This window comes from Cajanus cajan, chromosome 8, assembly GCF_000230855.2.
Source record: "Cajanus cajan strain Asha chromosome 8, NIPB_CcT2T_4, whole genome shotgun sequence".
NCBI classification, from domain to species: domain Eukaryota; kingdom Viridiplantae; phylum Streptophyta; class Magnoliopsida; order Fabales; family Fabaceae; genus Cajanus; species Cajanus cajan.
This window is the reverse complement of record NC_138524.1, coordinates 17,681,303-17,703,932: the sequence shown is the minus strand read 5'-3', so window position 1 is coordinate 17,703,932 and position 22,630 is coordinate 17,681,303. Positions and strand designations below refer to the sequence as shown.

Below are 22,630 nucleotides of genomic sequence, written 5' to 3'. Positions count from 1 at the left end.
AGGAGGTTTTCATGGTACAAGCCGAACTGTACACTGAGGAGTAGACTAGACAGAATTCTGGTGTCTAGGGAATGGTTGCTAGCATGGCCGGGTAGTACGCAAATGATCATGGACAGGTGCATTTCGGACCATTGCCCGATTAAACTTCAAGTTTCAAACTCGGATTGGGGACCGAAACCTTTCCGTTCACTTGATCACTGGTTTCATGACCCCTCTTTCAAGAAATTTGTTGTTGATACATGGCAGGAGATGTCCATTCATGGTTGGGGGGCTTATGTATTGAAAGAGAAGTTTAAAATTCTCAAAGGAAAGTTAAGAGAATGGAATTATAACAAGTTTCAGGATCCGATGTCGTCACAAAAAAGGATTGTGAATATGCTAAGTAGGCTGGATAAGAAGGAAGAGGAATCAAGTCTGACTGAAGCTGAATGGTCGAATCGAGTTGAACTTCAAAATCAGTTCTGGGAGGTGGCTATTAGAAACGAATCGATTCTAGCCCAAAAATCTAGGGTCTGTTGGCTAAAAGAGGGAGACATGAACACAAAGTTTTTTCACTTAATGATCAACTGGAGAAGAAGAAAGAATGAACTGAAGGGACTATACATAAATAGGGTGTGGTCAGATGAACCCAAGGTGGTCAAAGCCCATGTAAAAGACTTTTTTCAACAAAGATTCCAAGAACAGCCTCAACCTAGACCTGCGTTGGATGGTGTACGATTCAAGGTCTTAACCTCAGAACAAAATGAATTGCTTATTGCTCCTTTCACTGAAGTGGAGATTCGGTCTGCAGTATGGGAATGTGGTAGCTCAAAGTGCCCTGGCCCAGACGGTTTCAATTTTAGATTCATAAAAGAATTTTGGGGTACTTTGGGTGGGGATATTTGTCGCTTTATGAGAGAATTCCATAACAAGGGAAGATTACCTAGGGGAACAAATTCGGCATTCATCACTCTAATTCCTAAGAGAGATGATCCTCGGTGTCTTAGTGATTACAGGCCTATTTCTCTGGTAGGTTGTATGTACAAGATCTTGTCCAAGGTGCTTGCAAATAGATTGAAGCGTGTCTTTCCTAGTGTTATTGACGAGAGGCAAAGTGCCTTTATTGGGGGTAGGAATATCCTTCACAGCGCATTGGTTGTAAACGAAGTTGTGGACGAGGCTAAGAGATTGAATAAGCCGACCCTATTTTTTAAGGTGGATTACGAAAAGGCGTATGATTCTGTGTGTTGGACCTATCTTCTGTATATGCTAAGACGTCTTGGTTTCAATAACCTATGGTTTAGTTGGATCAGTGAATGCCTCATGTCATCCAGAGTGTCTGTGCTTGTGAACGGAAGCCCTTCAGAGGAATTCGATCCCAAAAGGGGGCTTAGACAAGGTGATCCACTGTCCCCGTTCCTTTTCACAGTGGTAGCGGAAGAGTTAACGGGACTGATGAGGGAAGCTGTGAGTCAAAATAGTTTTTGTGGTGTGAAGGTTGGATCTCAACAGGTTCCTATCAGTATGATCCAATACGCTGATGATACCATGTTTATTGGTGAGGCAAACTTACAGAATGTAATGGCAACTAAAAGCATGATGAGATGCTTCGAGATGGTTTCGGGTTTGAAAGTCAACTTTTGTAAGAGCAAGTTTGGAGCCATGGGAATTGATTCTGGATTGGCGGAAGGTTATGCTCACTTATTGAATTGTACACTTCTATCCTTTCCTTTTACATACCTCGGGATTCCCATTGGCGCAAATCCAAGAAAGAAAGAGACATGGAGGCCCATTGTTATCAAAATTCAGAAAAAGTTGTCCGCATGGAAAGGCAAGGTCCTATCAATGGCTGGTAGAGCGTGCTTATTGAATTCAGTATTAACCTCGCTACCACTATTATTTCTCTCTTTCTTCAGAATGCCGGCTAGTGTCAGCAAAGAAATCGTTAGTCTACAAAGAAACTTTTTATGGGGTTGTAAGGAAGATCAACGTAAAATTTGCTGGATAAGCTGGGATAGGGTGACTTTGCCAAAGAAGATGGGGGGATTAGGAGTCAAAAATATTACCAGGTTTAATATGGCTTTGTTAGCCAAGTGGAGGTGGTCTCTTTTTCACCAAAACGATTCTCTATGGGCCAGAGTATTATATTCGAGATATGGTGGTGGGACAAATCTTTGTGCTCAAAGTAGTTCCCGAAGAGATTCCATATGGTGGAGGGATCTACTTATGGTATGTGGTGGACTAGAACAAGACAATTGGTTTGAAAGGAAGATTAAGTGGAGAATTGGATCAGGAGCAAGAGCTAGATTTTGGCTAGATAATTGGACAGGCCCAATCTGTCTAGCAAGTGTTTTTCCGAGGCTATTCACTATTTCTGAACAACAAAATCATTTTATTCAGGATATGGGCTCTTGGACAGACAGTAGTTGGGTATGGCAGCTGCAATGGAGAAGGGAAAGGTTCGAATGGGAGATACAGTTGGAGCAGCAATTAATGCAACAACTTCTGGAGTGTAGTCCTAGGGCGGAGCAGGTTGACTCATGGTGGTGGTTGGGTGAACCGTCTGGAACTTATACAGTCAGGTCTGCATATAGTGCCATCACCTCTGAAGTTGTGGTAGGATCCAATAATGGTGCACCTAACATTATTTGGTCCATCCCGGCACCACCAAAAGTTAAAATTTTTGCTTGGAGAATGATGAGTAGGGGCCTCCCGACGGTGGATAATCTGGCTAGCAGGAGTATTACCATATCAGATAATGATGCACTATGTGTATTTTGTAAGCAAGATATTGAAACTGATTATCATTTGTTCTGCACCTGCTCGGTGGTTGACAAAGTATGGAAGGTATGTCTGTCTTGGATTAATTGTCCTACTCCACTCCCTAGGTGCATTTTGGAGCATTTCAACTTCATTCCTGGACCGATTTACCAAAATGTACAAGTTGAATATTGGCGTACCGTGTGGCTGGTCACTACTTGGACAGTGTGGAGGACAAGGAACCTATGCAGGTTCAATGATAACAGCTTCTGTTTTGATAGTCTGGTGAAAGAGATTCTGGTTCACAGTTGGAGGTGGTTGTCATCCTTCACAAAGACTTTCCGGTATACTTTTTCACAATGGTGCAGCAATCCTGGTCTATGCTTATGTAGATTAGGGGCTTGATGTGTTAGTGTAGGTGGAAGACAGCTACGATGGGAGTGGGGTTTATAATAGAGCAGTAGTAAAGGGTTGTGAAGGGGTTACTTCTTTTCTATTTTTTTCTATTCACGGAACTGATGTTTGGTTCTATATGTACACTTTTCTGTTTATCTTTTTGGTACCACTGGTACCTTTTCAATGAAATTTTTCTTAGCTGTTCAAAAAAAAAAAAACTCCACCCATCATACATAGTTCCAAAACCCTCCCTAAAGACTAGGTGTCCTTGAATGCGCTAATGTCTTTAATTTCCAAGCCTTAGTGACTCTTAGGCTGACAAATATTTTTCCAGCTTATCCAAACAATTTGTCTTTACCTTCTTCAGAACCCAACAAAAATCTTCTTTGTATGCTCACATTCTTGCTCACCACTCCATGTGGCATTTTGAAACAAAAATGGTAAAGATGATAAAACAAAATTTATGACACAAACCCTTTTAGCTAGAAATAAAAATCTTATTTCTTCACGAGGCAAACTTCTTCTTGAAGTTGCAAATAATTGGTCTCCGTGACTCTTCCAATCTTAGGTTATCTCCAATTAGAATGTCTAAATAAGTACTCTCTCCATTTTTTTTTCATAGTCGTTTTGTCAGTATTTTGTTATTTTTTTTCATTGTCATTTTACTAGAATCAATGACTTATTAATTTTTTTTTCATTTTTATCCTTGATAATTAATGTATATTTGCTGAATAATGTATCTATTTATTTCTAATATATGTCTACCTATTTTTTCTCTAACCACCTATGTGATTAAATAGAATAAGTTACTGTTTACATGTGTATTCTAATAATTAATGCATTAATTCATGGACAAGTGTGATTAAATGGAGTAGGTTACACTTCACATGTGTATTCTAATAATCAATGCATTAATTCATGGACTTCTCAAAAGGTGCATAACAATATAAGTGTACACAAATAAACAGTTTGAAGACTTGAATGCAAAAAAAATAAAAAGAAAAAAATAAAGGGTATAACAGGAAAGTAAATAATAAATATTTTTGAAAACTAAAATATCAATCATTTTCTTAAGTTTTATGCAAAACCTTAAACGACTATGAAAAAAAATGAAGGGAGTAAAAGGCCTAGTGATCAATCTATAGTTCAACAAGTGAGTGTAATCATGTAAAATAATTCCCTGCACATCGAATGCACCAAATCAACTTTTAAAGAAATTTACTTTCAACACCAAAACCGTTTTAAAAGGTCTCAATAATGCTTTTGATTAAGATGAAGTTATTTAGATTTATCTTCCTTAGGAAATACGTGTTTTCATCATATTGCAAAAGGCTAATCTCCACCGGCCGGAGGGGAGCGGAGGTTTTTTATTTTTGTTTTTTGAACTTTTGTTGTTTGGTTCAATTTTTAGGAGAAAAGATGAGGGGAATGGATTGGAACAAACAAAATTTATAATATCAGAGACAAAGTGTATGTCTAAAATATCCTTATTTAGATTTCAAAGTTTAAAATTATAAGGGTATAAAGATAATTTAGTTGAGATTCACTTTATACGATTATAGGTGATAATGTCATTTTAACATATAATTTTGAGAAAGCAAAAAACAAAGGAAACACTATGATTTATGCAACTATAAGGGTCTATTTGATTCAAAGAAAAGCAGAGGATGAGAAGAGAGGGATTAAAAGTATGTTTGGTTAAGAGGAGAAGATGAGAGGAAAAATAATAGAGGGGGAAGTAATGCGTTTTTTGTTTAATTCATAAGAGAGAAGAGGAATTTGAAAAATTTACCCTAACCCCAAACTTGATCACTTTCACCTTTACTCTGTTTGGCTCCTCCACCAAGTTTATTTCTACGATATTCAATCCCCTTAATGAATTTTTTTCTCCTCTCTCCTTAATCAACATGTGAAAGTTTTTACTATTATTGTCACCTTCCTCGGCCATGCCAACCTACATTTTTTTAGAGCTGTCAAAGTGGGCCGGGACCCGTGGGCCAACCCGGCCCACCTTGAAAACGGGCCGGGCCGGGCCAAAAAAATTGAAGTTTTATAGTAGGTGGGTATATTTCAACCCGGCCCACTTTGACCCGGCCCACCCGGGCTAAACCCGTGGTGGGCCGGGTGGCCCACCAACCCACCATTTTTTTTTTCAATAAAAATTTGAATATGATTTGTAGTTTATTTTGTATGATGATATATTGAAAATTTTTATTTTAAACTTTTATCATGATTTGTATTTAATTTTGTATGATGAATTATGACTTATAACTATTAATGATGTTAATTTTATGACTATTATGTTAATTTATAATTAATTTAAAATTTTGAATTTTGTTAATAATTTTTTTTTAATTTTTGGTGGGCTGGTGGGCTGGCCCGTATAACCCACCAACCCGTGGTGAGCCGGGCCGTGCCAAATTTTTTTTGAAAAAATTACAAGTGGGCCGGGTTGGGTTGGCTCGTTTTTAAAGTGGGTCAAGGTGGGCCGGCCCACATGGGCCGGGTTGGCCCGTTTTGACAGCTCTACATTTTTTGTCTCGAAAGGGACTAGTTAGACATTATAACCTTACAAAATCTCTCCTATAGTTCCTTAATTTCTCAACTATACATTTTCTCTTCATTCACTATGACCCTCGATGGGCCAAATAGTTTTCACAGAAGATAGAGATTAAACATGAGATTTTCAATCAATAAATTATTTCTAGAACGTGTGACTTTACCAATTTATTGGATTCACTAATTAGTTTAATTTAAAGTTATTTATTATAAATTATATATATATATATATATATATATTAATTTTTCTGCAAAATATAATGTAATATAAAAATATTTCAAAAATATTATTACAAATATAATACAAATAAAAAATTAATAATACATTCAAATGTTGAAATTACACTTTCTTTTTTCTTCCACCACAATTTTGGAACGAATGAGTAAACACTTACGTATATAAAATTTGAATCACAATGAAGCGGAAAAATGTATTACTTGACCGAGAAAAAAACCAATATCTATCTGACGTAAGTGAATTAAATGAATCTCACAAATAGCGTTAGTCTCTCTTTGACCAACCAGCCGACACAGAATAAAAAAAAAATGATAGCCCATTTTGGAATGAAAAAAATAATAAATCACGTAAATAGTGGAAAATCCAGCGAAGAAACAACTTCCTCAATGTATATATAACTTATAATTTTGTTTGTTTGCTTGCACTACCTTCTCTCTCTATATGTATACAACGGTTTCAGAGTATTCTTAGCCTTCAGCACGTAGAAGTTTTTAACTCTTATAACTCTCAAGCTTAGTTAGAACCTTAGAACCCAATGAAATTTATTCATTTTCCTATGAGAATCATAGTTTATCTACTGTTCGTTCCTTCTCTCATAGTTTTCATAGCAGCGGACACATCATTCAATATTACACAGACAAAGTCCCTTAGTTATGGAAATACCTTAGTTTCTTTCCCACAAGGAATCTTTGAGTTTGGTTTCTTTAATCTAGGAAATCCCAAAAAAATCTACCTCGGGATTCGCTACAAGAATATCCCACTTCAAAACGTTGTTTGGGTTGCGAACCTTGGCAACCCAATCAATGATTCCTCAGCCATCTTGAAACTAAACAGTTCCGGCAATTTAATCCTAACCCACAACAACAAGGTTGTTTGGTCCACAAATTCTCAAAAAGAAGCACAGAATCCAGTGGCGGAGCTCTTGGATTCTGGAAATCTTGTGATAAGAGATGAGAATGCGAGAAACTCAAATCAAGAGGAATATCTTTGGCAAAGCTTTGATTACCCATCTGATACATTGTTGCCAGGAATGAAGGTTGGATGGGACCACAAAAGAAAACTCAACCATCAACTCGTAGCATGGAAGAGTTGGGATGATCCAACCCCAGGTGACTTTTCTTGGGGTTTTGCTCTAAACCCTTTTCCTGAGATATATATGATGAATGGAACCAAAAAGTATCACAGAGTTGGACCATGGAATGGTTTGCGTTTCAGTGGGGTGCCAGAAATGGCGCCAAATCCCGTTTACCTTTACGAGTTTGTCTCCAACAAGGAAGAGGTTTCTTACACATGGACCCTTCAGCAGTCTAGTTTGATAACAAGAGTTGTACTTAACCAAACCACTCTACAACGTCGTCAATATGTATGGTCAGATATCGATGTATCATGGAAGCTATATTCAACGTTGCCTGAAGACGAGTGTGACAATTATGGGGTGTGTGGAGCGAATGCATATTGCAGCATTTCTGCTTCACCCATGTGTGAATGTTTGCAAGGGTTCAACCCTACGTCTCCTGAAAAATGGAACTCAATGGACTGGTCCCAAGGATGTGTCCTTAAACATCCACTAAGCTGCAATGGTAGTAACACGGATGAGTTTATCAAACACATAGACATGAAAGTACCAGATACTACATATACTTGGGTGGATGAGAATATTGACTTAGATGCATGCAGAGACAAATGCTTGAAAAATTGCTCTTGCATGGCTTATACTAATTCGAACATAAGTGGAAAAGGAAGTGGTTGTGTCCTTTGGTTTGGCCAACTATTTGACATCAAAGTGCTTCAAACTGGTGGGCAAGATCTATATATCCGGATACCTGCTTCGGAGTTAGGTAAAAAATATATATTAATCTTTCTTCGTATTACTTTCTTTATTCTGATGATCTTATTATTTTGGAAAACGCATAATCATTCTTTAGATCTGAAAATTTAATTTCATGTTCTTGTTTGTTTGTTTGATCAAAATCAACCGTGAAGAGCGACAGGGTCACAGCAAACGGTCGACTATAATAATTGCTACCACGGTTGTTGCGACTGTTACGATACTTTTATTTTGCATTATTGTCATACTCGGAGTCCGAAGGAAGATTGCTGGTAAGTTATTCACCCATATATTATTATTGTATCTAGAAACGACTACTAGGATTACTACAGTGATTAGGTGGGGAAGATTAGGATAATTAGAAACATGAAAATTAGGTTCAATCCTTGTTGCGACTATTTTTGTAATCTTTCTTGTCTTTACCAAAAATAAAATTGTATTTAGAAACATGATAGTTGTTTTAAATAAATAAATAAATAAATATATATATATATATATATTGTGAGATAAATAAATACATAGATAAATATTATTAAAAAAAATCGTGCCATAAACTAAAATTAATTTATACATAAATTAAATTATTTTTTAAATAAGAATATATAAGTATTTTTAAATTATATCAAAAGAGACCTGATAAATAATTTGAGGCCAGGTGACATTTCAACATCGCCGAGAATTTTATATGCGTTTAATGATTGCAGTTTCAACTTTGTTACATATAAAAGACTAAACTATCGATTTATTTCGTAGTATTTTTTTTCTTCTAACTAGTTCTTAAATAAAACTGTATCAATAGTGTCTATGTATTAAAAATTATCCTATATAATTCTACGGTACTCACTATTATGGGGTATGGGAACAGTCATTTTATTTTTATTTTTTTATTGTAATTACTTGTTTTATTTTTATTTTAATTTAATACTTTTAATAATTTATTTGTATAAAATTTTCTATATCTTTATATTATTTTTATATTTTTAAATTTATATCTTAATGTAGCATCTATTATAATTAAAAAGTTTAATATTAATATTTTGTTAATATGTTTTAGTTTTTCTTTGGTGATAATTTTTTTGAATTTATAGTATAAATTAGTTTTTTAGTTGTATTATTTGTTTTTTTATTTTAATATTTTTATAATATTATTATAATTTTTTGTTTTAAATTTTTTAATTTTGTCACATATAGACAAAATTTGTTATGAAAATTGACCTTTTGATTATTTTTTTTTTGAATTAGTCTTTTTGATTGATTCATCTTATACAAATTTTTAATTTAAAATTTGTTATTTTGAATTTATTTTTTAAAATTTATTTGTTCACATAATTTAATGTACTAAATCCCTTCAATTTTCACAGGTAACATAGCAGCTCCCTTTAAATCTTTTGAATTAGTCTCTCAATATTTGTAAAATATATATATCAGTGTTAGAGACTAAATTGATGATCTTAAATAATTTCATTATTTTAAGGACTTTTTAGAAAGGGTGATACTTCAATGATCAAATTGATAGTTTGCTCTAAATGAACAAACAATGTTCTTCAATGATGATCACACTATATTTTCTGTTTATATTAGCAATTAATGTTGCATATTTACCTTTAACTTCTCATTTTTCATGATATTCTTTAATTTATTTTCCATTGTTCCGTTGTCCAGAAAAGTCAAACACAAAAGTGAACATCGAAAGACAACTAGAAGATATGGATCTGCCATTGTTTGATCTTCTAACGATCACCACTGCCACTAATGATTTCTCATTGGAGAATAAGATTGGACAAGGTGGTTTTGGATGGGTATATAAGGTAATTAAATATTTATGCACCTAACATATAAAGAACAACAAATGAATTATTTTCATAGCAAGCATCTTCTCAAAAGAGGGCAATTATGCAGGGAAAATTAGACAATGGGCAAGAAATTGCTGTCAAGAGACTTTCAAGTAGTTCTGATCAAGGTATAGATGAATTTATAACAGAAGTAAAACTGATTGCAAAGCTTCAACATCGAAATCTTGTAAAGCTTTTAGGTTGTTGCTTTCAAGGAGAAGAAAAATTACTGATATATGAATACATGGTTAACGGCAGCCTAGATTCCTTCATTTTTGGTATGTAACATGAAGAATGATTATATTAGCTGCACTTGTGATTTTTTACTTCAATCTTATTTATCGGCTTATCAATCTTGAATATCACATATAGTATTGAACAAAATATTCGGTTTGCAATAAAACAGATCAATCAAAAGGTAAATTAATGGATTGGCAACGACGGTTCCATATAATATTTGGAATTGCTAGGGGACTTCTTTACCTTCACGAAGATTCGCGATTAAGGATTATTCATAGAGATCTTAAAGCAAGTAACGTTTTACTTGATGAAAAGTTAAATCCCAAAATATCAGATTTTGGAATTGCTAGAGCTTTTGGAGGAGATCAAATTGAAGGAAATACAAATAGAGTAGTTGGAACTTAGTAAGTATTTGTCTTAATATTATACTGTATCACTTTAATTTTTTATGTCATGGTTTTATTGTTCTAATTATTTCTTACAGTGGATACATGGCCCCTGAGTATGCTGTGGATGGATTATTTTCAATCAAATCGGACATCTTCAGTTTTGGCATTTTAATGATAGAAATAATATGTGGGAACAAAAATAGAGCTCTTTTTCATGGAAATCAGACTCTTAACCTTGTCGGATATGTAAGCAATCAAATAATTAATGTATTCTCTATTTATTGCAAAGTTTAAATATAAGTAGTTAACTTTTTTTTTCTTTCTCGTATTATGTTTCAGGCATGGGCACTTTGGAAAGAGCAAAAGGCTTTGCAGTTGCTTGACTCTAGCATAAAGGACTCATGCATTATATCAGAAGTATTGCGATGCATTCATGTTAGTCTCTTGTGTGTGCAACAATGTCCGAACGATAGGCCAACCATGACCTCAGTAATTCAAATGTTAGGGAGTGAGATGGAATTGGTTGAACCAAAAGAGCCTGGTTTCTTTCCAAGGAGGATTGTGGATGAAGGAAATTTAAGCTCAGATCAGAACCAAGTGACTTCAAATGATGAATTAACCATTACCTCATTGAAAGGCCGCTGAAATTATTCACTCAGCCTATCATATTGCATTGACACACAATTTTAGTTTTTCTGATGTATTTGTGTAGTTACATATAAAAATTTAATCACAGGTTTTTGAAAGGGATGTATTTGTCATTTGTGAAGTTGTAGGTTTTGGAAAGTGATATTAAATTTTTGTCAGAATTATCTGAGATTTTCCGGCAATCATATTCAAATATTGTGCCTCTGTAATTTTTTCGTATACTTGTAAAATTAGTTATTTGTTTAGAAATAGTTAGTGTAGTCTAAAGAATGCTTACTTTTGTTGATTAGACATGATTAATACCTGTTTTGACAAAAAATGGGCTTTCATAGTTTGTTTATGCAACTTTGATGTAATTATTACTGCAATAAATATAAATGAAAATATATCATCCTAGTTTTTCTCCATTCTCCTTTTGTTTGTACAATTTTTGTGTTCAACCCTATAAGTTAGGGTAAATAATTATACTTTTAAGTATTTATTTTATTTTTTAAATTTAATTTGATTTTTTATCTTTTAAAAAAATTCAATATAGTCCATTTTTTTTTCCTGTGAATATCTTTCCACTTATTAGATTAGAGACGTATCTCATTCGAGTATAGATATTATGATTAATTTGACAAGTTTTTATAAATAGTGGGAATCTAACACATGTTTCCACTAAATAAATTGTTCTCACAACATATGTGCATATAATGTATAATCACTATAACAATCAGATTCAATATAGTCATTTATGTATATAAAGAAATTGAAAATGGTTTTTTCCATTACATTTATAATGGTCAACTTTAAAAACGAATTAAATTTGATCACCACATTGGCATACATTCCCATATGAAAAAATATCAAGTTGAACCTTTTTAAAACCTGATCACCAAATGAAACTTATTTAAAACATAAATGATTGGATTCAACCTAACAAAATCAATTGCATCAACTCAAACTCAACCGGCCTACACCAAGTGTACTGAAGGTTCATTATTTCGTGTGGAGATTGGTTAATTCTCGCATCCCAACTATTGACAATCTAGTTAGAAGAAACATCATACTTGAGCCTCAACAAATTCTAGGCTCATTTTGCAAGTCTGATGCGGAAACGGTGTCTCACATTTTTTGCGCATGCCCTCTTAGTGACAAAGTTTGGAAGCAGTGCCTCTCTTGGATTAAATGTCCTTCATCACTTCCTATGCAGGTTATTCAACATTTAAGTTTTCTACCTAGACTGTTACACTCACAAGATGAGCTGGAAAATTGGCACATATTGTGGATGGCCACAACTTAGACCTTGTGGAGGCATAGAAACAAATACATATTTCAAGGAGGGACTTTCAATCATGATGATATAGTGGAAGGATATTTTGATGTACAGTTGGAGGTGGATGTAGACTCTCAAAAAATCATTTGACTTCACTTTCTTCCAGTGGTGTTGCAGCCTTGGTCCGTGTATTTGTTTTTTCGAGTACTGACAGGGGCTTGCAATCTCAAGGTACATAAATGGTAAAAAGGGATTTGTGCATCGTGGGGTGTGGGCTAGGGAAGTGTCTTTGTGTTGAGTATGAGGGCAGGGGTGCGAGTTAGGCTTGCTGAGTGCTTGCTGCTTGGTGTTTGTAACTGTCACATTTGTGATTGGTGTTTCACCATCACACTATTATGTGGTGGGTAGGATTGGGTTGTGATGTTGATTTCGATGGGTATGAGAGTGGGGAAGGGTTCAATGTGGTGGATGAGTGCTGGTAGCCTAAGTCATTGTAGTCTGCCAAGATCAAGGCGAGTCCACGGTGTTGGTTGGATTGACCAATTCAGATTATGAGTTGCACAGAGATGTTATGTGGGTATTTTCTTCACTACAATTATGTTTTAATACAGTAATTTGTCATGTACTTCATTTTCACATTTTCTTGACATTGTAAATAGATTTAAGGTACCCTTGTAACTAAGATAATATAATTAATTTGACTGCTAAAAAAAGGTATACTCGATTGAGGAGGAAAGTCAAACCAACAAGATAATAAAACATATCTAATATGATTTTTTGTGTACTAATTTTAATCGGTTATTAAAATTTAAATCCTTTGTCCAATATTTCTTTGGAAAACTTTTAATTATGTCACAATGTGCAATTTTTTTTATGGTCCGATTTGAGGAAGCTATTTTTTTACAACAACTTTAACAAATGTTACATCATATTTGTTATGTGATTTTGTCATGTAAAAATTTAACTTCATTATGTTATTATGAGAAACACACTTATTTTTTTACTCATAATTATTCAAAATTTGTACAAAATTAATTGATTGTGCTGGGATATATTATATTTTATTATTTTAAGTTGTTTCAATTATAATCTTACTACTTTATGATTTTTTTTATCAGTCATACCATGTTACAAGTGTGTGATAATAAATATAATTATATTTTTATCATTTATGTTTTTAATAGGTTTAACTTAGTCCTTTATATTTTAAATAGGTTATATTTAGTTCTTCGTGTTTTTAATAAAATAACATTTGTCATTTGTGGTATTAAAAAGTATGTCAACATGTATAATTAATAATCAACTCAAATTTTTTAATGTTGAACACTATGGATGTAACAAAAATATTATTTTGAATCATTTTATAAACAGATAAAATTAAATTTTTTAAAAGATAAAGAATCAAATTAAATGTAAAACATAATTAGATAAAGGATTGTCATAGCCATGCCATCTCCCAAATTAAAAAATCAAAACCAATTATGCCATCTCCCACCATCCACCCAAACTTTGCTAGAAAAAAAAAAAAAAAAAAAAAACATAACCAAAACCCATAAGTCATTACACCATCTTTTCCCCATCGTTATTTTTTTTTTTTTTGGTTCGTCCCTGGAGTATCCACCACTGATAGTGGTGACTAATCTCCTCTCTACGTTGGAGGCACCTCAAAGAGTTAGATAGCTGGTCCCAAGATTTAATGCGGTTACATACACAAGACAGGATTCGAACCCTTGACCTTGTTTAAGCGTGGATCAACCCCTACCGCTGAACCACACGTTTAAAATTTCCCCCACATCGTTATAGCCGCAACAATCGGCCTACCAAAGGGAGGTTTCCAAACTGGTGACAAGGGCATCACCGATTTGGTGCTTTAAGGGTTGAAGTAGTTTATGTTGGTTGGAAGCTTCCTTGATTTGGTGTTGCTAGGGTCGAAGTAGTACAAACACGTATATCGATTAAATCATAACCTATTTTAAAATGTTGTCAACATTTCAAAAAGGTCACTACATCATCTATTAAATTTGTACAGTATGACCAATTTAATAACTTAATGTCATAGGTTATTTTCGCTCTAGTGTATATATATGTTCAGCTTCAAAGTTGTTAAGATTTACAATTTTTGTATGATTAGGTACCTTATATACGTGCTTTAAATTGCTATGTTTTTATTTTTTATTTTTTATGTGATTTGATGCATTGCTGTATATTTTTTAATGTGTTTTATATTAAAGTTATATACGTGCTTTAAATTGGTATGTTTTTCTTATGTGATTTGATGCATTGCCGTATGTTTTTTAATGTGTTTTATATTAAAGTTATGCACACATTGAGTAAATTTTAGTTTTTCATTTGAAATTTAATCATTTGTATTAAATCTTCAATTATTTGGTTAGACAGTTTGAAATGAATAATTTTTTTTATACTTGATTGATATGTACAAGCTAAGCTCCTTTTTAAATTTTATATAATTTTAATTTATTGCATTTTGTGTTGTACTCTCGTTGCATATTTGATTGTAGTGGATTTTAACGTCGGCACTTTCATTTCATGTACTTAGATATCAACACAAAATGTTGTTAAAATTTAATAAGAAATTAAGAAAAGAGACTGTATTTGTATGTATTAACCAAGTAAAAAAATATCCTCTTGAATGGAGGGACCACTCCATATATAAAAAAATTTGAGATTGACATGGACGCTTCATTTTTTTATTATTATTGAGAATGAAAGTTATGGATCAAAGTTAGATAAATGTTGCATGCATAAGTCAAGGGTATAATGGAGTGGAATCGTTTATTGAAATTGTATTGCAAAATGTTGTTTATATAAATGAAAGATATTTTTGCTGTTAAATGTTTGAATGCAAGGCAGCTAATAATTGAAGATATAACGTTGCATCTTTTTTAAGACAGGTTTCTCAATGATTATACAAGTTAGATATGGCATGGTGAATAGCTTGACATTCCAAGTACGTTGCTTGAAACTCAAACCAGAACCTATACACAAGAGATTGATTTAAATATGATGATAGACTTGAGAACATGATTCATGGTGTAGTATAAGAATCATTCAAGCGAGCACATCTGTATGAAACCTTATACAGTGATTTAAAGAAACCCTTGTATCCAAACTGCACTAATTCAATTCAAAAGATTTTTAGAAGTAATGATATTGTTCTATCTTAATTAAAGGCAAGGAATGGGTGGTGATAAAAGTTTCACAAAATTGTTATAGTTTTGAAAGAAATTCTTTCAATTGGTAACACATTGTCGAATCCTAACTATAAGGCAAAAATTGTATTGTGTCTCATACATGCATACCTCAATCATATTGCATGTTGTATCAGGATAAGTTGGAAATAATGCATCAGGGTCAAACACTACAAGAAAAATGATTATTATCTACGGAATATTATCTACGGAATTTTTTCCGTAGATAATGTTTAGTTATCTACGGAATATTATCTACGGAAATTTTTCCGTAGATAATTTTTAGTTATCTACGGAATATTACATACGGAATTATTTCCGTAGATAATATTTAGTTATCTACGGAAATTTCCGTAGATAACTTATCTACGAAAATTTCCGTAGATAACTTATCTACGGATTTTTCCGTAGATAATTTATCTACGAAAATTTCCGTAGATAACTACACCCATAGATAAATTTCGTAGGTAAAACATTTTATTTGAAATATCAATTAACATTTTTTATTATCGTTTCATTTTAATTTATTGTAAAATAATTAAAATATTTAATTTAGCATCATTAAAAAAATAATTATTATAAGATTTAATTTTTTTAAAATTTAATTATTTATTATAATACTTTTAGTCACCGTATCGACCAAAAAATATATTTTTGATTAAAATATATTTTAAAATTTAGTTAATTCATTATAATATTTTAAAATAAATATTTTTAAAATTGTTATTAGATAAGTTATCTACGGAAATTTTCGTAGATAACTTATCTACGAAAATTTCCGTAGATAACTTCACCCATAGATAAATTTCGTAGGTAAAACATTTTATTTGAAATATCAATTAACATATTTTATTATCGTTTCATTTTATTGTCACGTTACATAAGAAAGGGTTGTGATGTTTAAGATGTGAGCATTAAGGGTCTTCCAGTGAAGGTTTTATGATACTACGTAATAGTTCCAAGATTTAAGTGCATTGTAGATGAAAATGTCACAAAGCTCTTAAGATAGCATGCAAATATGATTAACAATTTAGACATCGATAGATTGTTTGCAATGAAAAAAATTTGATTTCATGTTTCTCGATTTTGATGATGAGGAGGAAACATTAGTTTTGAACTAGCTATAAATGGAATGAATTTGTACCGACCTCACAAATCACTATATTTAGTACAATACAAATACTATGCAGGGAAAAATATAAAGATCTAACCTAAGGTTATCGTGCAATATTCGTACCTAGACATCCATGTAACAAATACATGTATAAGGTGTAGAAAACATAAATCTCTCCCTATAAATATTAACTTGAAAACATAAATCTCTTGTGAGGTTACAACAAAACATTGTGCATATATACAAATATATATACACTCTCTATAAATTTTAAATTGAAAACATAAATTCCCTTATAAGGTTAATTATAACAAAACACTATACACAAATATACATTTAGTATAGAAGTAATGAAAACATAAAGTCCTAGCATTGGTCAAGTGTTGTATAAACATGTTGTATCAGAACAACTCATCAAAATATAAAAGTCATCTCCAATATTATAATGAACAAAGCATGCCTTCTAACCTAATTCTATCTTACTCCCATAAGAAGTCAAGTTATAGCAACCTAACAACATGGAAAAATAAGGGTATATTTGTGAAAAAAAATATTATATCATCAAATGAAAAAGTAAACAACTTCAAGCAACCTATACAACTTAAACAATAGCTTAACTTCACAATTTAAAAGCATATAACAACAACTAAAAACAACATAACATGCTTAAAAGTAATAAAATCATCAACATATAATAACTATACGCTTGAAAATCAACTTAACAACTAAAAACAACAGTACCAATTGAAGAACTTTATATCAACTAAACTTTTGAGTAACGTAAATGACTAAGCAACATTTACAACAAAGCAAATGAAAACAATTGATCAACTAAACATCATAAACAAATAGGCAATCTAAACAATTAAATATAGTTAGTAATTTATAATCATTATTTGATAATATTTATGAAATTGTTAATAGTTAGTCACTCAACTATTTAATATTAGTATCTGATTCATTTTTATAATTAAGAAAATAATATGCATGTTTGTAATTATGTATTCCCTCATGTTCGTTATATTATCTTGAATCAAAGATCAAACCAAACTAATTTTCGTATGATATTTTATTAAAATAAAAATAAGTAGTTTTAGTTTTTAATTCTTATAACAATTATTTTGAATAATTAAATTATATAGCTCTTAATTAAAAGTGTATTAGAAGGAAGGAATTTAAGTGAAATAAAATTAACTTATTTAAAAGTGGTGTTTTTTTATTGATTAAATGTGTTTATTGAGTTTTAATTTATAATAGTATGAGACGATACACAAATGACTACGATGAATTAGTAGTGAGTATAGTCCATAAATTAGTTAACTCCTAAACTGCCCGTTAAAATCTAAACAACCACCTGAGCACCTGCTAAATGGGTTTGCATGTCCCTTGGTGAACCCAAAATCACCACTTTTTTCTGATCAAAATCAACCTTCCCAAAGACCAAAAAGCCATGAGAATTGAGAGAAATTTATAAATAACTTTCTCTCATTTTCATAAATAACTACCTACCCACCTAACATTATCCTAAAACTCACAACCAACTCTCTTGATCACACAACTTATCACTTGGAAATACTTTAATGGTAATGGTTTTGTATATTTAATAAATGCCACACGAGACTTAGTGGAGTTTTGGGACAAACTTTCCTCCACCCTTGCAGTCGCTAGTCGTGAGTCTTGGAGGAGGAAGCTAGGTTGCATGCAACTTGGTTCACCTCACCACTCTATCACTCATCCTCCCAATTAAAGCCCCCTCTTTTCTCTGTGGTTGGACTTCAAAGTATAGGTAAAGGGGTTCTTTCTTGTGGAATCAAAATCTTGATTGCTCTTGAAGGATTCGACCTTGGAAAGTCTCTTGTATTGCCTCCATTGAACTTCTTTGTGCCATGCATGTTTTTATGTTGTTTGAAGTTTTGTTATCATCTTATTGCCAAGCAAGCAATCTTCTTTTATTTTGACTAGTTGGAAATGTTCTAGAAGTGAACGAGATCTTTCAAAAATTTCGTTTTGACTTTTGGGATAAGGACAAACTTGTACAAAATAGAACAACTAATAGTGCTGGAATGCCAGTCTCCATTAGACAACCTCAACATATTGAGTAACATATCAAGATTAATTAACCATTAGACTGTTCTACAATCTATTTTAAATGAAAGAGGACATCAAATGAAACAAATTTCATGTTTTACACTTTGTGATATGAAGCCGTTTTCAGGGTCATCAAGGATGAGCAAAGGGTCTACTTTGTTTTTGGCAACTTGGCATTGCAATGTGTACTTTTTTCTAAATTCTGCACCTTTGTCAACAAAACCTATTTGAAAAATTAAAAATATGTCTTTAACATAGAGAAAAAGAGATTTACGGGGATGTACCATACAAAATTTTCAAACATCATTTGCTATTTTTAATAAATAGGTCTTTTTGAACTACGATTTTAGAACTGCTAGAAATTTACCTCAGAGAGAAAATTACTGGGAACATTTGAGAAATTATTTTTGAATGAGGCCAACTCTAAAATTTAGATAAATGTGTTATCTTCATTCCGGAAAAGTTCCCATTCAATTTGATAAATGAAAAAGGATATTACGGAGCAAATTATCGAAACATGTCAAATCTGAATTCAGTTGATTTATAGAATTTCAACTTTTTCGTTACACAAGAGTGGTCCATGTTTTGTTTAATTCATTGTTTTATCGTGAGCATGGTTTTAAATTGCAGCTCAAAGTTAGGAATTCGTCTGGATCCTTAACATTGTGAGAAATGGAGCTAATGGGCAAATTAAAACCATGAGATCAGGAGTCATTTTAAGTCTGCTGCATGCTTAGGCAATCATGGGAAATAGTCGTTCCAGCAGACATATGTGGTAACAAAATTTGTTTCAACTTTAGTTCTTGACTTCATGCTTAGGCAATCATTGAAGTCAAGAACCAATATGGCGTTTGAATTTATTTATCTTTTTATAATTAGCTAGGAATAAGATTGAATAACTTGTCAAGGACTTGGAATGATCTTTTATATATAATTTCTGTCGCATGGCTGCTTCAATATAGTACTCCCACCTCTGCGGTTACATCTTGAATAATGATCTTTTACGCAAACAAAGAAATTGCTATAATCTTACTTCATCTGACAGAACGAACATATGGTAGAATTCCTTATGTATTCTTTTTTTTTTTTTCTAATCAGAAGTTACGCATCAATGACTTATAACGATCTTCAATATAAATTTTAATTATGTGTGTTTTATCAAGAGGAAAAATTCAATTCCACAAGTATTGCACTCCTTAATGAAAATACCCTCCCTTTCATTAAAAAAAATTGTGTAAACTCCATTTTAATACTTTAGGTTATAATTATGGATGACTTTTGCCTCTCGCCAAAAGTAATAATTATTGTAATTTGTTTTCTTTTTATAATATTATCTCCGTTTCTTTTTATAGGAAACAAGTAATAATTATATTTATTAAAGCTAATAAAAATAATTAAGTAATTTAATTTTAATTAATAATTACATTATTTAAATTTTATTTCAAAATTATTAAGTTAGCGGAAATTATATTTAATGATATACTCATAATTTAAGGGATATTGTTTACATCAATAGGTGTAACTTATATTATATCAATATGTGTAACTTATATTTCGTTAAAAAAAGTGTAGCTTATATTATTCATAAGGCAAATAAATGCATTTACCTAGAACGGAAATGATTGAATATGTGACTGTCTCGTTAATAGGCTTTAATTTGCAATAAAAAGGTATATAAGAAAATTTAGTAATTAACATATATTAAAATGAGTCTATGTTGTTTATAATTAATTATAATAAGAAATGCACTACTTTGTTTCCAATAAAAGAAAAAATAAACCTCTAGCATCATTCTAGTAGTTGGAGTAGAAGCATAAAAATTTAAGTTTAATTTTCATTACCGTTATTGTAATTTTTTATATCGATGAAAAAAATTTAGCAAAGGTAGTATTTGTTTTAGTACTATAATATATATATATATATATATATATATATATATATATATATATATATATATATATATATAGAACAATAAATGACATTTTATAGAATTAAGTGTGACCTTTTTATTTATTTATTTAGTAACTAAAGTTATTAATCTCTACAATTTTACCGTAGCACATCAAAAATAAATAAAATAAAATAAAGAGTATATTTAACAAAATATATTTAAAAAAATTATTAATTATTTTGATCAGTTTATAAATTAATTTGACCAAAATAAACTTGTTTGGTTTATAATCTATTTTAGATGTTTATAAATTGTTTTTATAAATTAATTATAGTTTATAAATTATAAACTTTTATTTTTTTTTTCTTTTTATCCTCATTAATCTAATTGAAATTAACTTTTATCCTTTTCAATTTAAAAACTTTTTCCTACCCTGTCATTCAGTCACTCTCATTATCAAGTAAATTACAAAATTGTCCTAATAAAAACTGGTCAAAGAATTGAAAAATCGGTCAAAATATAAAACCAGTAAAAAGCAGTCATGAATTGGTAAAAACCTTGTTCATGTATAGCGGGTCAACAATTTTTTTAATACAACATCATTTTAATTAAAAAATTAATAAAATCAACATAAAGTATTTAATTTGTTATTTTTTATTCTAAATATAAACATATATATTATTCTTAATAAATATATGGATGTGTGTATTATTAAAACTTAGACTTAATTATTATTCGATTTGATTTGAAATCTTGCATATACTTTAAAATTCATAAATTTATGTTTTTATTTTAGTTTTTAGAATTATAAACTTATGCTATTATATATATTTGTAATATTTTTTTTATTAACTATTAATATGTTATTATCTTTAATTCAATCACAGTTCAACTACACTTAAACTATTAAATTTTGAATAAGTATTTTAACTAGTTCAATAATTGATTTGATTTTAAAATCATTGGTTTATACTCTCTAAAATTTGAAATAAATTATAATACATTGGTACTAATTAGATAGAAAGAGAGAGATTCATTGTATGTCTTAATGTTATTGTCTTGTGGTTTATATATATATATATATATATATATATATATATATATATATATATATATATATATATATATATATATATATATATATATATATATATATTGGTTAATGATAGATATCTAGATGTTGTCTTGATTATGGTTCGATCTTTTATTTTGGGTCACAGGATTCTTGTTCCTTATGTTATTTCTTTTATTTTAATGTTTGAATTTTTGTTTTTTTTTTTGTAACAGCAAAATTAATATATAACAGGTACAAGGGGTACCTGAACCCATAAACAAAGTATAGAGTTTTCCAGGATTATAGAGAAATACTTAGTACATTTCTATCTCCTCATAATCAGAACCTGCTACCCTATCCACACCCGTTGAAACAAATACATGGCCCAGGATTGCTACTCCATTGAGAGAAAGAATAGGCAAAGGATGGTTTGAGGGTGGATAGCCACCTCCAACAAAAAATAAGAATGTCTCTAACTATACTACCTTGCTCAAATGTTTGAATTTTTGTGTATATGCATAAAAAGTCCGTGAGGTTTTAAGGTGTGATTTTTGCTTTTTAATCCACAAATAATTTCTATATTACATGTAATATTTTCTTTTATTAAATTTTGTGAATGAACTACTAAATTTCCTCCAAGAGTTATCCTACTCAATATAGATATGTTTTTGCAAATAACCAAGTATCGGTATAATTGTCATCTTTACTTGAAGGTATCAAATTAATTAATAAGATATGTGTTTGATAGTGCAATTCCAATGCCACAAAACTAACTACAATCATTGGCTTCAACCTTGATATTCAAATATCATAACGACTAGTTAGTTAAACAAATACCCTAACAACTTCAACATCATAAAGAGATAAATACATACAGATTTTTCACAAAAAGTATGCTCCTAAAAGTTGTTTACACATAAAATTTAATACGACATAAAGTGATAAATACGTACACATTTTTCACAATAAGTATTGTACGGTTAGATAAGTATTGATAATTATAATAACTTGGATAACCTAAAATATAAATGAAACTCGCAAAAACAAGTATGAAAGTCGAGTTTTATTTGACCGAGTTTTATCATAGTTCGATTCAACCGAGTATTCTTAAAATACTTTGACTTAACATGATAAAACTCAAAAAGAA

General features: G+C 31.1%; 1 protein-coding gene across 1 annotated transcript; it reads left to right on the top strand.

Moving 5' to 3' along the window:
* The first annotated feature begins 6,366 nt into the window (after nucleotides 1-6,366).
* On the top strand, nucleotides 6,367-11,410 carry LOC109816822 (G-type lectin S-receptor-like serine/threonine-protein kinase At4g27290). The gene is made up of 7 exons (XM_083061363.1): nucleotides 6,367-7,770; nucleotides 7,892-8,091; nucleotides 9,386-9,568; nucleotides 9,660-9,870; nucleotides 9,999-10,236; nucleotides 10,317-10,467; nucleotides 10,561-11,410. The coding sequence occupies exons 1-7, from the start codon at nucleotides 6,468-6,470 to the stop codon at nucleotides 10,864-10,866; spliced, it is 2,592 nt and encodes an 863-aa protein (XP_082917489.1). The 5' UTR covers nucleotides 6,367-6,467; the 3' UTR covers nucleotides 10,867-11,410.
* The last annotated feature ends 11,220 nt before the right edge of the window (nucleotides 11,411-22,630 follow it).

What these genes read in the sequence shown, in the direction of transcription:
- LOC109816822 (XM_083061363.1), top strand. Translation starts at nt 6,468, where the DNA reads ATGAAATTTATTCATTTTCCTATGAGAATCATAGTTTATCTACTGTTC. An exon ending in CGACTACTAGGATTACTACA is followed by an intron (nt 8,092 to 9,385) that starts GTGATTAGGTGG and finishes CATTTTTCATGA; the next exon opens with TATTCTTTAATTTATTTTCC. An exon ending in AATAGAGTAGTTGGAACTTA is followed by an intron (nt 10,237 to 10,316) that starts GTAAGTATTTGT and finishes TATTTCTTACAG; the next exon opens with TGGATACATGGCCCCTGAGT.